This window comes from Alosa alosa, chromosome 4 (genome assembly GCF_017589495.1).
Source record: "Alosa alosa isolate M-15738 ecotype Scorff River chromosome 4, AALO_Geno_1.1, whole genome shotgun sequence".
NCBI lineage: Eukaryota > Metazoa > Chordata > Actinopteri > Clupeiformes > Clupeidae > Alosa > Alosa alosa.
Genome location: NC_063192.1, coordinates 21859780 through 21874042, shown reverse-complemented (window position 1 = coordinate 21874042; position 14263 = coordinate 21859780). Strand labels below are relative to the sequence as shown.

At 40.9% G+C, this 14263-nt stretch overlaps 1 protein-coding gene across 1 annotated transcript; it reads right to left on the bottom strand.

Moving 5' to 3' along the window:
- Positions 1-1219: 1219 nt before the first annotated feature.
- Positions 1220-13919, bottom strand: si:ch211-167b20.8. The gene is made up of 4 exons (XM_048241573.1): positions 12698-13919; positions 10491-10528; positions 7730-7803; positions 1220-4279 (listed from the first exon to the last, which is right to left on the bottom strand). Exons 1-4 carry the CDS (start codon positions 13537-13539, stop codon positions 2549-2551), a joined length of 2685 nt encoding a protein of 894 aa, XP_048097530.1. The 5' UTR covers positions 13540-13919; the 3' UTR covers positions 1220-2548.
- Positions 13920-14263: the final 344 nt, after the last annotated feature.

Here is a 14263-nt window from a genome sequence, read left to right as displayed (position 1 = left end):
TGCTTTTATTTAAGGATTAAATACACTGCACAACATCTTAGGGTTACATCCACACCCAGTGTCCAAAATAACATTAACACGGATGTTGAGAAGGTAGACCTACTCCCAAGATCGGCTCATACTGTTAGGGGAACACTTATGGATTTGTATATAATCCATAAATTATAAAACTGTAGTGTGTAGTTTTAAAAACGTGTTTGTAGTACATTATGTTTTGAAGACACTGCATCTCAGATTATTGAATTAAGGATAGCATAGAATGGAAAGACCAGAATAGAAAGGCCATCAGCAGTAAAGCTCACCTAATTATTGAAGTGGGTGCCAGATAAGCATGAGGGGGCTCTAGATATCTGCTGAAATGGGTCATATTATTCCCCAGACAAATTCTAGGGTTGTGAATTAGCTTGTAAAATAGTATCCTGGCATGTTGATAGACCAACATTGCATGCCTTCTGTGTTCACGTCATAGAACAAGGTGAAGTACTCTATTCATCCATTGTATGTCATCTTTAATGTGTTTTACAATGTGCTATTCAAAGATTTCAACAATGTTTATATAATCTGTATAGTCTTCACAAAAGCATCTTAAAGACAGTCTTCCTACTACCCTTTTCTAGTGTCCTAAAGAAAGCAGTATATAATTTGCTGTGACATTATATAAATGCTCTCAGTTAACAATGAAAAATCTATGTCTCTATTCTACATAATCTAATAAATAACCTTCAGAACAGTGAAAAAAAACTTTCTATACTAAAAAGTAAACTGACAGTTGACTGAGGGATCAGTCACACAGGGCCTGAGGTGGACGGTCTGTGCTCCAGGGATTGTCGCCCCCTCACACCTGTCTCAGTTTACAATGGTGGCCCGGCTCCCCAGTAACATGAAGCCTTGACTTCTATGCAATGCGTGACCTTTCCAGCGATATCAGTGCCATAGGTCATTTAAATGACTCCTGCCCAGTATGTGTGCAAGCACAAGAACTGTCTCCTCTAACACACACACACACACATAAAAACTCCTGCCTTAGCCTGCAAGTCTGAAGCAAATGTAAACATGTAAAGGATACTCCTTACCGTACGCCTACTCCTACAGCCAAAAACTTGTGATGGGTGCATGAATGTGTTATGAACTCACCCGTCAAGTAAAGTGTTACCAGAATTATAAACACCAGATATTTCATTCAAAAAATCGAGATCTGATTGAACACTGACAACTTTGGTGCTGTTGAACATGTTTAATTGTGAATTTGTAGTCCTACATTCAACATGTATCCCACAGTGAGATTTGTGTTAGACTTGTTGCATATACACTCCCAACACTCAATGGGACACTCAAAGAATATGACAGATCACATCAGTTTTCAGACATGGTTAAAACGGTGCTTTTTTTTGTTGGTTAATGGCTGAATACAACAGTTTTAGTGTAAATGAAACACTTCTTATAAGACGAGAAACATGTTATCCATGCTGTGATACCTGAATGTAATACATGATATCTGAAGAGTATTTTATACAGGAACACATATTCACAAAACATACACACACACACACACAGGAAATACTCATCACACAATCCACACAGCACACACACTCACGCACACACACGCAAAAGGAAATTTACCATTAATCTCGGCAAACCATCTATCAAATCACATATCATGTCAACCCTGTGCCGATCCTCTTTAAATTATCTTTATAAAGGACATTTATTGCTGGCCTTTGACTTGTATCCTTTGACTGGATCATTCTTCTATGCACAATAATATAACTACTTATGGGAAAATAAACATACATGGGGATAATAAGTCTTATCTTAGACGTTACTTCCAAACCATCATTGTTGTCTCAACGTCCTCTTCAACATTTCCAGCACGTCACAGACCATTCACTTCAGACACAAATAACCTTCTACAGGATGCCCTACCACTCATCGCTAGTGGGAAGCCTGCCATATTTGTAATTCTTTTACATAAAAGCCAGCCATAATTGTAGATCTTTTACATAAAGGTATCTTGAGAAAGAGATGTTAGCCACCGTTCTTTTTTTCAGAAGTTGGAGGATGAGTATCATAATTAATTTAATATGGCACCCACTGCGTATCATATAGCATGCTTAAAACCCTCAGAAAACACACATCCCAGGAAAATCCCGCCAGACACTTTCATTATAGACACTGCCAATGTTAAAGTGTAAATAGAATTTACTTCACCCTACAAGTAGACTAGATTGCCGTTGTTATGAATGTTGTTACAGTATTGAGTGCACCATTTAAGATTTGAGGATGTGACTTTGGATATGAGTGACTGGTGGTTGCTACATTTAGCTACTTTGTCATATGGACCTGAAATATTAATGCAAAAAAGTGAACTTAAAACAAAAATAATTTTTTTACTCAATGCTTATGGGGTTGAAATGAATGAAAGAAACTGAATTTTGTCAATTTAAACTACTTTGCAATGTATGTTGGTGATAGGTTTGGACTGACCAATAAGGCACTCAAGAAGATAAAAGTAAAGCAAGAATAGCAAAAAAAAAGAAAGGAAGATGGATCAGAAACAGTGAACAACTAAATAGAGTCCCAGCACGAGGAGGATGCTGGGTTCTTGCACGGCTGCGATGAAACAGGTGACCACACTCATGCCAAACATGGCAGGTCTCAGAGTCCTCCAGATGCTGACAGGACCGTCCAGGGTGCCCACTGAGTTTCCAGGCATCTCCAGTGCATCTTCAGGGGCCTCCAGGGTCAGGATGGTTGGACAGGCTGGACAGGAGGCTTCAACGGGGGACTCCTTTTCCTCAGTACCAGCAGAGACGTCGAGACTGTCTTTCTCTGGGACGTGGGATGCATCTCTGGTCGATGGTGTAGTTGTGTGGGAGTCAATGGTGAAATACTGTGGCAAGGCCATTTCTTCAGCAAAGTTTTTCTGTTCAACTGGTCTGAGATCGGAGGTAACTGCCAAATCTTCATGATTAGTAAATTTGGAATCCAAGGAAGCAGTTGATTCCTCTAATGCAGGTGGCTTGCATGGCTTCGGGTGCAGCGGTGGTTTTGGTGACTTGTCAGCATCAAAGATGGTATCAGAGAGAGAGAGTGTCATACTGTCTTCGCCTGTTGGCCCTGGGTGGACAGGGCTTTGGTGGGTTGGCAGCAAACGGCTCGCTGCTGAGGAAGACAAGTCCTCTCCTGCAGCTTGAGCAGACTCTTCTTTCAGTCTGAGCTCTCGGCCCCTAGAGATCTCCGACTGACTGCCGGACTCGACTGTTGACGTCAGTGGGCCCGGGCTCACCCGAGGGACCTCCTCAAGGTCAGCGTTTTCCTCCAGAGCAATTTCTACTCCAACGACTTCTGTGCTCCCATTCTGTGCATGTTCATCAAGGATGTCCGAGCTTATTGGTGACTCCAACTCTGTGACGGTGCTTCTCTCTGCCCCTTCAAACCTCTCACTGGTGTCAATCTTATCCTCAATCTCCCCAGGCTCCTCCTCTGCCCCTTCAAACCTCTCACTGGTGTCAATCTTCTCCTCAATCTTTCCAGGCTCCTCCTCTGCCCCTTCAAACCTCTCACTGGTGTCAATCTTCTCCTCGATCTCCCCAGGCTCCTCCTCTGCCCCTTCAAACCTCTCACTGGTGTCAATCTTCTCCAGATCTCCGATCTCTCCAGCCTCTTCTGCTAATGTTGTGAGCTCCTCAAAATCATCCTCCATCTCTTCGGCAGATGTGAGCCTTGTTTCTTTGTCCTTGTTCGCATCCATTTCTTCAGCAGATGTGAGCCTTGTGTCTTTGTGCTTATTCCCATCCATTTCATCACCTAATAACAGACACGGGGCAGCCTGGTCAGGAGGGTCTGAGTGATGAGGTATATCTGTTGCTATATCAGGCTTAGGGTCTGTGTGTCTGGTCTCTGAGGGTGGCATCAATCCAAAGTTGTCTTCAGCAATAGTGTGTTCTGCCAAGGCTGATATAGCACTGTGGCATGCTGAGATTGAAGTTACATCTTTGACTTCTTTCTGGACCGCTGGTTCACTCTCTTGGTTCTCTTGCTGTGGTTGCGGTGGGTGGTTCAGGTCTGATCCAAGTTCTGGTTCTGACAGTGGCAGGGAAGTGCTGGCTTGGGTTGTGGTGTCCTGCTGATCGCACAGGCTCCTCTCAATGGCTGGAGCAGTCAGGTCAGTGGTAGAGCTAGAATAGGGTGTGCCTTCTGTTATTGTTGTTGTTGTTACTGCTGTTGTTGTTTGTGAAGGGTCTGTGCTGGAGAGAGATCCCTGCTCCTGACCTCCCACCTGTAATACAGAGGCAGAGAGTGACAGGCAATACAAACAACAGCAAACACAACTAAGGACAATAATCAGGGGTCCTAAATCTAAATAAAAGGGTTTTGTGGCTATTCTTAACCATTTATCACAAGTTTGATCATGCAGAGCAGAAAAAATAGCTCCTATGAAATCTGGTAGATATAAGAATTAAGAACCTTTTTGCAATGTACAAATTAACACCAGACTTTATATTTAGTTTTATTAAAAAAAAAACATGAAATCAATAATAATACCATGCCACTGACACAAAAACAGTGGGAACCCTTACGTTTGAGAACAAGAACCAAATAATTAGTACTGAGCCTTCAGACACCATGCTGATGCAGTAAACTGACTCATCAGGGGTGCTCAGTAAACCATTTTTTTAAAGACATCTACACATGTATGAGGATTTTAAAGATTATATAGGTCTATATATTAAAAAAAAAACATCCTATAGAATTTGTGTGGTATGGGGTGATTGTTTTAATACTTTATGTCAAAAAGACCACAAGAGGTTTTGTTGATCCACCATCTTAGTTGACTTCCCCTCAAAGTGCATGGACATTTGCAGCTTCTGTGGTTAAGGAAATTCGCCAGGAAGTATTTTGTATTCTCCCATTTACTCCAGTTCCCATTGGCTGTCTCCCAAGAGGACGAAATAAAGGAGCTTCTATCCAGTCTCAACATATAGTGAGCATTCTTGGCGTACTGGGTTTCTTCACTATGTACATATTGTATATCCCCATGCTTTTGACATTCAAATCGATTAAACACAATGCATCAAATAACTGAAAGTGCACTACCATGCGTCATTTAGTGTGGCAATTAAGCTGCTACAGACATACAGTACATCTAATGTACATTCAAAGTCAAATTAAAACACAATACACAGACATATTATGGCACTGAAATGTTTGAAATAAAATTAATACAGGATACAAGGCAGCAATGTTTCCTGTTGATACATTGTGTAGTGTTGTCATAAAACACAAACACACTTGACAAAAATCAAGTAGCCAAGCATAACAGAAAGGCAGTTTGTAATCTACAGTTACAATATCTACATATACATGACTGTATTTGTACTCTAATAGAAACATTAATTAGAAGAACTCTTCTGGATATGTGAGAAATTAAGAGTTTTTGTTCTAGATACATCATACACCATAAAAACATGTACCTGTATAATGACACAGATGGAAATGAATGCATCATGTTTATGTTTTTTTCTATTAACGTTTATTTGGTTAGACAGTCAGCAATCATACGCGATTGTCACATTCAGCTATGTCCTCATGATCCATTAGCTGCCCATCCCCTGCACTGTAAAAAATGGTCTCTGTAGGCTGCCCAGGCTCCGAAAACTGGAAACAAACAAATTAGGGGCAGCCTGTCCTCCAAACAAAAACAAAACACTGTGTGAAGTTTCTCTGGGAATGCTGAAGGGAGGGGTGATCTACCTCTCTAGTGTGTTTTGTTTGGTCCTTGATTAAAATATTATGTAAGTTGTTTTGGACAAAAGCATCTGCTAAGAAATGTAAATATAAACATAAGAAAAATGCAACGCCATGCACGATCGCTGACTGCACCTTTAATTGGACACTAAACTACTATCATTAACTACAATGGCATATTATGAGACGCTTAAAGTTTAATGATTAATATTAATATGTATGATTGTAATGTGTTTTAAGAACAGATATGGTTTCCATGAATGTAAGCACAGTCCAGTGTCCTAGTTCCAGAAGATCACTGAAAGCGTATGAAAGTATTAATTCACATTATTTAGATCTTTTTCATGAACATTCTTCAATCCTGTTCCTGTCGTCACTGTTTTATTTATTTATTTATTTATTTTACCTTTCGGGTAGGATAGAAACAGAAGAATCTGAACACACTCCACTTAGCCAATAAAACATTATTAGCTAATCCAGTGTGTTCAAGCAGGAAGTCCAAATCATGCAGTAATGTGGCTTCACAGAGTCAGGATTAAGAAGGATGATTTTTAGATGAATCAGGCTGTAAGAGGCTATCCTCTGTTTTTTCTGTCACGTTATTAATACATCTGGGAGATGCATGAGGTAAATAGGGGGATGGCATATTCAGTGCATGCAGATGACAGACAGTTGACAAACTAATGACAGACAATTAGCAAGCTCTGTGCACATTACCTAATGTCTTGCGGAAGCTTCAATAAGCTGTGTTCAACAGAAAAACAGCCATTGAGGTGAAACAGGAAATAAACAACATAACCATTAGGAGGAACATTATTAGCAATGGAAAAAGAATTTCATTAGAAGTATTTCATGAATTATATAATATGGTATATTAAATATAACAAGTTTTAAATGTATATCTGCAGCATCTGGAATTGTTGTTTAAATTGTCAGTTTGTAGAAGTGGACTAATACGTTTAATCTTGACATTACATTTTAACTGAATGACATGAGAGATTAGCAGCAAAGCTGATTTGAATTAATCATTTTGAATGATGTTTTCATTTTCTTTATAAATGAAGCCAACATAATGACCCAAAAACAGTGGATATTTGTGTTTATAACATATTTAACTTTAACAGACACACAGCTTATATGTACAGCACAAACATATTAACAAGAAACACATACATAGAGTCGCATGTACATGAACTAATAGATGTACAAACATGTATACATACATACACATCATAAGGGTTAATTCTGCCAGCAATAAGCAAATAGTACATCAGATAAATTTGACAACAACATATTTCTGAATTATAATTAGAATAACAATGAATGTATTTCATTTCTGTACTTATATTTATTATTATGCATGTATTTCTGCATCTGTGTCCTTGCATGTATTTTGTATTTGTTTGTACTTTTTTGTACAAGTGTTGTCAATGCTGTTGTTTGTTTCTGTTGCAAGTCTTGTGAAATTAATGATGTTGCTTAATCAACATTGAGTATTGCAGAATTTGTCAGCACTTTTGACATAAAACACTGTTTGACATCTTAAGATGTCTGTAGTTAAGCCCGAGAGCAGTTTTATATATTTAAAAATCTATATATTTAAATAAGAGTTACACAATTGCAGACAACTATAGAAACAGTCTGTGTGCTAAAGTGTCCATCAAAAAATTGGACAACCAATCATTATCTCTTTAGGAATAAGTGCTGAAATACAAATTTAGTAAAGCCTTTCAATTTCACTATTATTCACTATATTACTAAAGATCTACCATATGTGAAGTAAATATTGTGATCTTTTAGGCCTACCTAAATCAATATAATTCTAATTGTGTTCTAGGACATCAACAGTATTCCACTCTAGAATATTTATTAGAAATAGTTTGATTAAAATGTAATGAATAGAATAATATTTAAGAATGCGTTCTAGAGTGTTCTCTTTATGGATGAAGTGCCTGAGTAGTACTGTGGCAGGCCTACTCACATCTATGTCCATCTCAGGATGAACGATCACAGGGTGCACCGGACGTGGCTGGTCCTCTGGCTCCCTACTAGCCCCTATGTTAAAACAGGAGAACAGGAAACCATCGTATGACTCAAGAGGAAGTCGACTCTGATTAAGCCACCATAAAAAAAAAAAAAAAAACATTTCTCCCCAAGTCACCCCACTAGCACAGTAATTATGCTTCCGCTTAATACCTCTTCTAAACTAAAAGCATAGTACTTCCAAGACCTATTCTGAAAATATAAAAGTGTTTCTAAACTGACCTGAACATCTGAACATGATTTCATCATACTATGCAGCTTCAAGTACACTGTATGCGTCTCAAACAAGGCTGTGCATTGTGGTAAAGACTTTAAATGAGCACTTGATTCAGCACTGCATTTTTGATGAAAAAATTGTCGCATTTCAGTTCCTAATACCAAAACACATGAGCCCACACCCTCCTGCTGATGTGCCATTTCACTGGTTGGTTTCACCAGACTCACTACTTCATTTCAGTTCATGAAGACAGTCTGGGTTCTCTCCATTGAGAAATGTTTTCAAAATGTGGAAAATGTAATGGGTGTAGACTTTGCGTTAACTTTGAAATCATTGACCCGGCCTAACCAATTACATTGATCAGGGATTTGTAACGTTACTTCCTACTTCGTCTAACCTTTACAAACTGATAATAAACCGCATTGGCAGTCAGGAAACAATGTATTTACCTTTGCTGTATAAATTTACACATTCCTTCAACTGCAAATGTTTCATGTTTGCAGGTGTTGCTACTGCCGTTTACTAGCCTAGAAATCTATACGCGCCCCTAGCGGCAGCAAATTACATTTGCTGCCAGGGCTAGTCTAGCAACTCTACGTTGGCTTGTGAGCTCCAGAAATCGAAACTCAATCAGGCCAATGAAATCGTGTATATAGTCGTTAGGTGGGCTTAACATAATGATTGATGGCAGAGTTGCACCGGTTTGGCTTGAATTCCCTGCTACTTGAAAACAAATAAGATGGATGTTGCTGTTGGCGAACAGTGTGACACGAGTTAAGCTTTTATTAAGTTGGCAAAGGTTTGAACTAGCCAACTAGCTCCGCTGGTGGGAAACGCATGGGACTCATAGCGCTGCCGCTGTCCTATTGCGTGCAGAGGGAATTTGAAAGACAACTGATTATCCCGCCCCTCGGACTGAGCACTGCGAACGGTGAGTGCCCAGACCCTACATTTTAATGTGGGTCTGGCTCGTCAGGCTAGCCGTTTACCACAGCTACTTTCAAAACAACAAACAAATCATCAAATCATCAACAAGCAGAGTTCTCGTGCATGAACTATTGTACTACAGTACTCATGCGTCTCATCAGGCCCCTTCCCACAGGTGTATAAAATCAAGCACCTAGTTTATGAATGCAGACTGCATGGTGCTTGATTAATACACCTGTGGCAAGGGACCTGATGAAACCCATGAATACTGTAGTTATCATGTGACATGTGGATATTCGCAAATTGACACACTTTCCTTGGTTATTTAGACTTAAGACTTTGCACTTTGCCTATCATTCAAATTAGCCCCCTAGGTGTTGATTACCATGTCCAAGAGAGTTCCAGACACATAGTTCTAAGTTCTTAGAACATCTATTTGATTCAACTGCTGTCCAATCATGTCCAGTATGAAAGGTGAAATCCACATGTCTAATAAAACTGTTAGCCTAATTGCTCCTCATGGCCCTATCCTGTAACTGTTTGTTCCATGTGTGCACTCATAAAAAATGTTATTGTCTTCGCTCTGTTTTTCATGGCAACAGTGGCCACATAATTCCAGCCAATCAACACGTTGCTTCTACAGCTTGCAATGCCATGCCATGCCAGTTAATCTAACTAGCTGTTACCGATTAAAATAGGTCTGTAAAATGCATTCATGTTTATTTATAGTTTATACAAGCACCGTTTGTCAACACATAATTACTGTAAGGGTTCTCATACACAGCAAAATAAAAAATATACTTTCTAAGAGCTACCTTGCATGTTGAAAGACATCATGCCATTTTAGTACAAAATGTACAGGCAAGCTCTTTACCACAGATTGCTCTTCATACTACTCATCCTGCACATTCACTTATTCTTACTTCTCTTATAATGTTACTGTCTCTGCACAGCAATGCACATATCTGTCTATACTATACTGAATATCCATATTTATTCTTTTTTTCTTATAATATATTCTAGTACACTGCATATATCTATATTATTCTTACTACTCTTATTATAATGTTACTGCTACTACACTGCACATATCTGTACATGTTGTTCATACATTGTTCATACTACATAGCCATATTTATTCTGTTTGGATAAGGTAACTGCTAATACTGTACACTGCACATATATTTATATTTAATTTGTATTACTCTGAACCATCTTCAAACCAACTGTACACTACTGTCTACACTGCACTACATATATTGTACTGTCTGCACCACATGTCTATACTTTGTATATCACATTGCACTTTTTTGCACTTCTGGTTAGACGCAAACTGCATTTTGTTGTCTTTGTACTTGTATCTGCACAATAACAATAAAGTTGAATCTAATTTAATCTAATTTATAGAGTAATATACATGGCAAGTATGAAACCTAGGTGTTTCTTACGCTACAGTTTCAAGCTTTTAACCTGTAAGTGTCCATATACTTTGCTGACAGAAGCTCTCAGCACTATGTCGAAATAGCTAAATCGGGCCTTTCCACGTGTACTGTACCTTCGTCATCGTAGTCCTGAGAGTCGTCATAGTCCATTCTGGAGGAGGAAGAGAGGGTCATTTTAAAAGATCACATTCCATGCCACACAGCCGACTCAAACAATTAGATGAATGTAATGGTCATGTATGATTTGTGATATGTAAACATCAGAATGTACAGGCCTAATTTGGTCAACAGCAGGCACATTTAGCCACAGATGGGGCATATGGGAGTCCATGTGGAATGTACTCTACAGGGATTCTTTACTGAAAGATGGTGAGATTAATGTGTAGTGAACCTCCCAGACAGGCTGTGCTGTAATCTGGCTGTGAGGATGAGAAACTCTTCTCACTGGAAGCTAAAAATACTTTTAGCCTTTGGAGTGGAGTGTAGTAACGTGTTGTCTATTTTATCGTTATTGAGGGGAAGGACATTTGCATGATATAAACTGGTGGAAAGTCACTGATGAAACACTGGCTCGGAGTTGTTATTTTCACATGCACCTCCTAAATAATGGCCACAAGGATGAAACAGGTCTCTTACACAACTCGGTAGTAAGTTGTGTTAATTTACGGTGTACGTTTACGTGACCTTTTTCCTCAGAAGGCCAAGTCCTATGAGAGACATGCCTGTTGCCGATGCCGTTCCTTTTAAGAGTGGAAAGTCACGATGACCCTAGTGGCATTTGCCTCCAGTGATCCCATCTCAGCTGATCCAGTGTAGGACCTCAGAGATTCTGGGGACTGTGCTAAACGTCCCCCACCCCCCTTCCTAGCCCTCTAGCCGTCCCAGCCCCACCTTACCCCGCCCTCCACCTTCCGCACCCCATCAAGACCTTCACCCTTTTCCCCTGACACGTGACCTCATGCAGATGACAAATCACGTGGATCTACCTGACCAGACACAACCTGTCCTAATTAGGACCCTTTGCTAGGACACTTGGCTTCTCTGTTGGCCTCACGCTCTTGCTTGTGGTCACCTATGTGGTTTGCGAGGTGCTATCGTATTATCCCACTGTAAATCTGCAGGGCCACACTTCCACAATGCAGAGCATCTTAGTCGGTCCTCTTTTGTTATCACTCCAAAGAAACGCTGTCGTATTGCACAGCATCTGCTTGTGGTATTGCAGCAGATGCATGACAATGATAAAATAAATAAAACTGCATGAGTAAGATAGGACACTAAGCACATCTTCTCTATGCTTGTCGTATAAAATGTTAACCTGACATATGATCAATGCACAAGTAAGATCAAATGCAGAGAGAAATAAAAGAGAAATAAAATTATAGCTGCCAATTGTACATCTGACAATGTAACACTTAGCAGTCTAAAACATAAACCAGAGCAAGTTCGCTCATAAAGGCATGACATGTGGAGGTGCTACACCCTCATCCTTTGAACTACAACACTGGAATCTACCTACGAGTGTTCAGACTATGGAAGATACGCTTTAAAACACTGCTAACCTTTATGGCTTGTCATGTATGGATCAGTTTGGGCCCCCAACACTCTGTATTGCCCTTTCACATTTAAAGCACTGAATGATGATGTGGTTTGAAAGGGTAGGCCTAGTGTGTGTGTGTTGGGGATGGGGTGGGGGTGGGGGTTAGTCGCTGTACAGCGGAGGAAAATTATCATCACTCGTCACAGACACTACTCCAGCAGTCAGGGCAGGAAGTCAGCCAGCCCAGTCTCCCACTCCTCTCTCTCTCTCTCTCCCACCACTTGCAGCAGAAAGGTCAGGGGTAAATCAGGCTAAAAGCAACACCTGCCTTGTCCTATTTTCAAGCTCCTCTCACACTCCTGGATAGTTGCCATACTGAGGGGTGTGTGCACTGTCGACTAAAGGCCAGACCCTGGATGTTCTGCATGTGGAATGACTGACTGACGTGAAACTAGTGACGTTTGCCATCTCTGACTATGTGCTATGACTTGCTTTACCTTTCGTTTGCTGTTCGGTTGTTTCGTTTGATGTCTGAAAACACGAAGCAGTGGACTACAGGCCAGGCTCATGTTCCTTTAAAAGAGCAGCAAAGGCACTGATAATAATGTCACTGGGGATATATTAAGGCTAATTAAGGAAGAGGCGGTTGTCTTTATTCAATTCTCCAATCAACAAAGTATGTGTGTGTGTGTGAGAGAGAGAGCGAGAGCATAACAACACAACATAACATGTTCCGCTATAACTACACTAGGTTAACTGGTGCCGGCTACTCAATATACTTACCCAGGTCTTGGCGGCTTTAATATACCCCGTATGCTATGCAAATCCATGCCAGAGGCGTGAACTGCACGGTCTTCAAATGTAACGAGAAGTGTAACCGAATAATTCTTGCCGGAATTGTTAGCCCAGAACTCTCCATTTGGCGTTTCATAACGCACTACAAAATCAATTCGCGCGCCGTGGAAAAGGTAAGGTGGAGCAAATGACAATTTAAATGAGAACAGATCGGATTCTCCGTCGTTAGAGCTTTCCAAATAATCTGCCGGATAATCAAAGAAGGTGCCCCAACCGTCCATGGTAGAGCGCACATACACTGACTTCTGGAACGAAATATTGAGAACACGAATTTTTCCGGAGAATGCCAGTGGCTCGTCAGGATCAAAAGATACAGGTTCCACTTCTACTTTATGGGCGCGCACAGCTGCCATCAATTCATCGCCAGATAACCCCTGAAACTCTGGATGCAGGTGGTAGGTCGGTTCGCGTACAGCGGCGCGATAACGAGCTTCCTCTGCCTCCCATCTTTCGGCGGTGTCTTCGTCGTCTGAATCAAAAGCAGCAAATTCTTTCACATCCACGAGATCTCCACCTGTGGCATCGGCGAATGACACTCGGCGTTTTAAAGCCAGTCGAATTCGCATATACTCCGCCGTCTCATCAGCAATTGACGGGCCGCGCTTCCTGGGCACGGGAGAGGACCTGGGTATGAGTCGAATGTCATCCTCGGGTTCCTCGTCCTCGTCATCCACGGGAGAATTGCTGCGCTTCTCAGATCCTCCATTCCCCACCGGGACGAAGAGATCTCTTTGATCCGGGATGGCTAAGAAATTATTGTTTTGTGACATCTTGTCATGTTTCGACTAGCAGCTGATATAAGCCATGTCTCTTGTTGCAACCACTCTAATGCAACTCTTTTACCTACTGTAGGCTTCAACTTAAACCATCCACCCTTTTCGGCCCACTGTAGACCTGAGTCGGACGTGTCTTCTTGCACGGCGCCAGTGGAGAACTAACAGCAGCGCTGAAGGCGAATTCTGCTTCGGTATTTCCCAGTGATTCCGATACTTTACTGTGCATTGCGTGCATAGCAGATGTTCGGCTTGGATCGACAAGAATAAGTTTCTATTTATAGACAGAATTATGTGTCCATGATTTGACCGCGGTTAAAAAGAGAGGAATCGCTGTGTTGGTGTTGGTACACCCCCCCTTTCTGTCTCTAAACAGCACACGCCCCCTTTTAAAAGCCAGAAGTGATTTTAGTTCCCCCGACAAAAAAGATGGCAACGTGACAGTAGCACCAGTCCGAGTAGAAAATCTGTCACTGATGTGGGTGGTAGGTAGGCCCTGTAGCCTACCGGGTCTTCGATACTCCAGACTCACCCCGGAGACTGACTGACATTTGTTTGTCATTAAATTGACGGCACAGCATGGTTCATTTGTTGCGTCACAAAATTACATCTGTGTGAACATAATGTGAAAGCAGTAGGCTAGCCTAGGCTATGGGTTGACTGCCATCACGATCATTATGAAATGGCACTAAAATAGCCTTTTAAAGCTCCGTTGCTTAGG

What these genes read in the sequence shown, in the direction of transcription:
- si:ch211-167b20.8 (XM_048241573.1), bottom strand. Translation starts at nt 13,539, where the DNA reads ATGTCACAAAACAATAATTTCTTAGCCATCCCGGATCAAAGAGATCTC. An exon ending in TCAGGACTACGATGACGAAG is followed by an intron (nt 7,804 to 10,490) that starts GTACAGTACACG and finishes GTTTTAACATAG; the next exon opens with GGGCTAGTAGGGAGCCAGAG. An exon ending in ATCCTGAGATGGACATAGAT is followed by an intron (nt 4,280 to 7,729) that starts GTGAGTAGGCCT and finishes TCTGTATTACAG; the next exon opens with GTGGGAGGTCAGGAGCAGGG.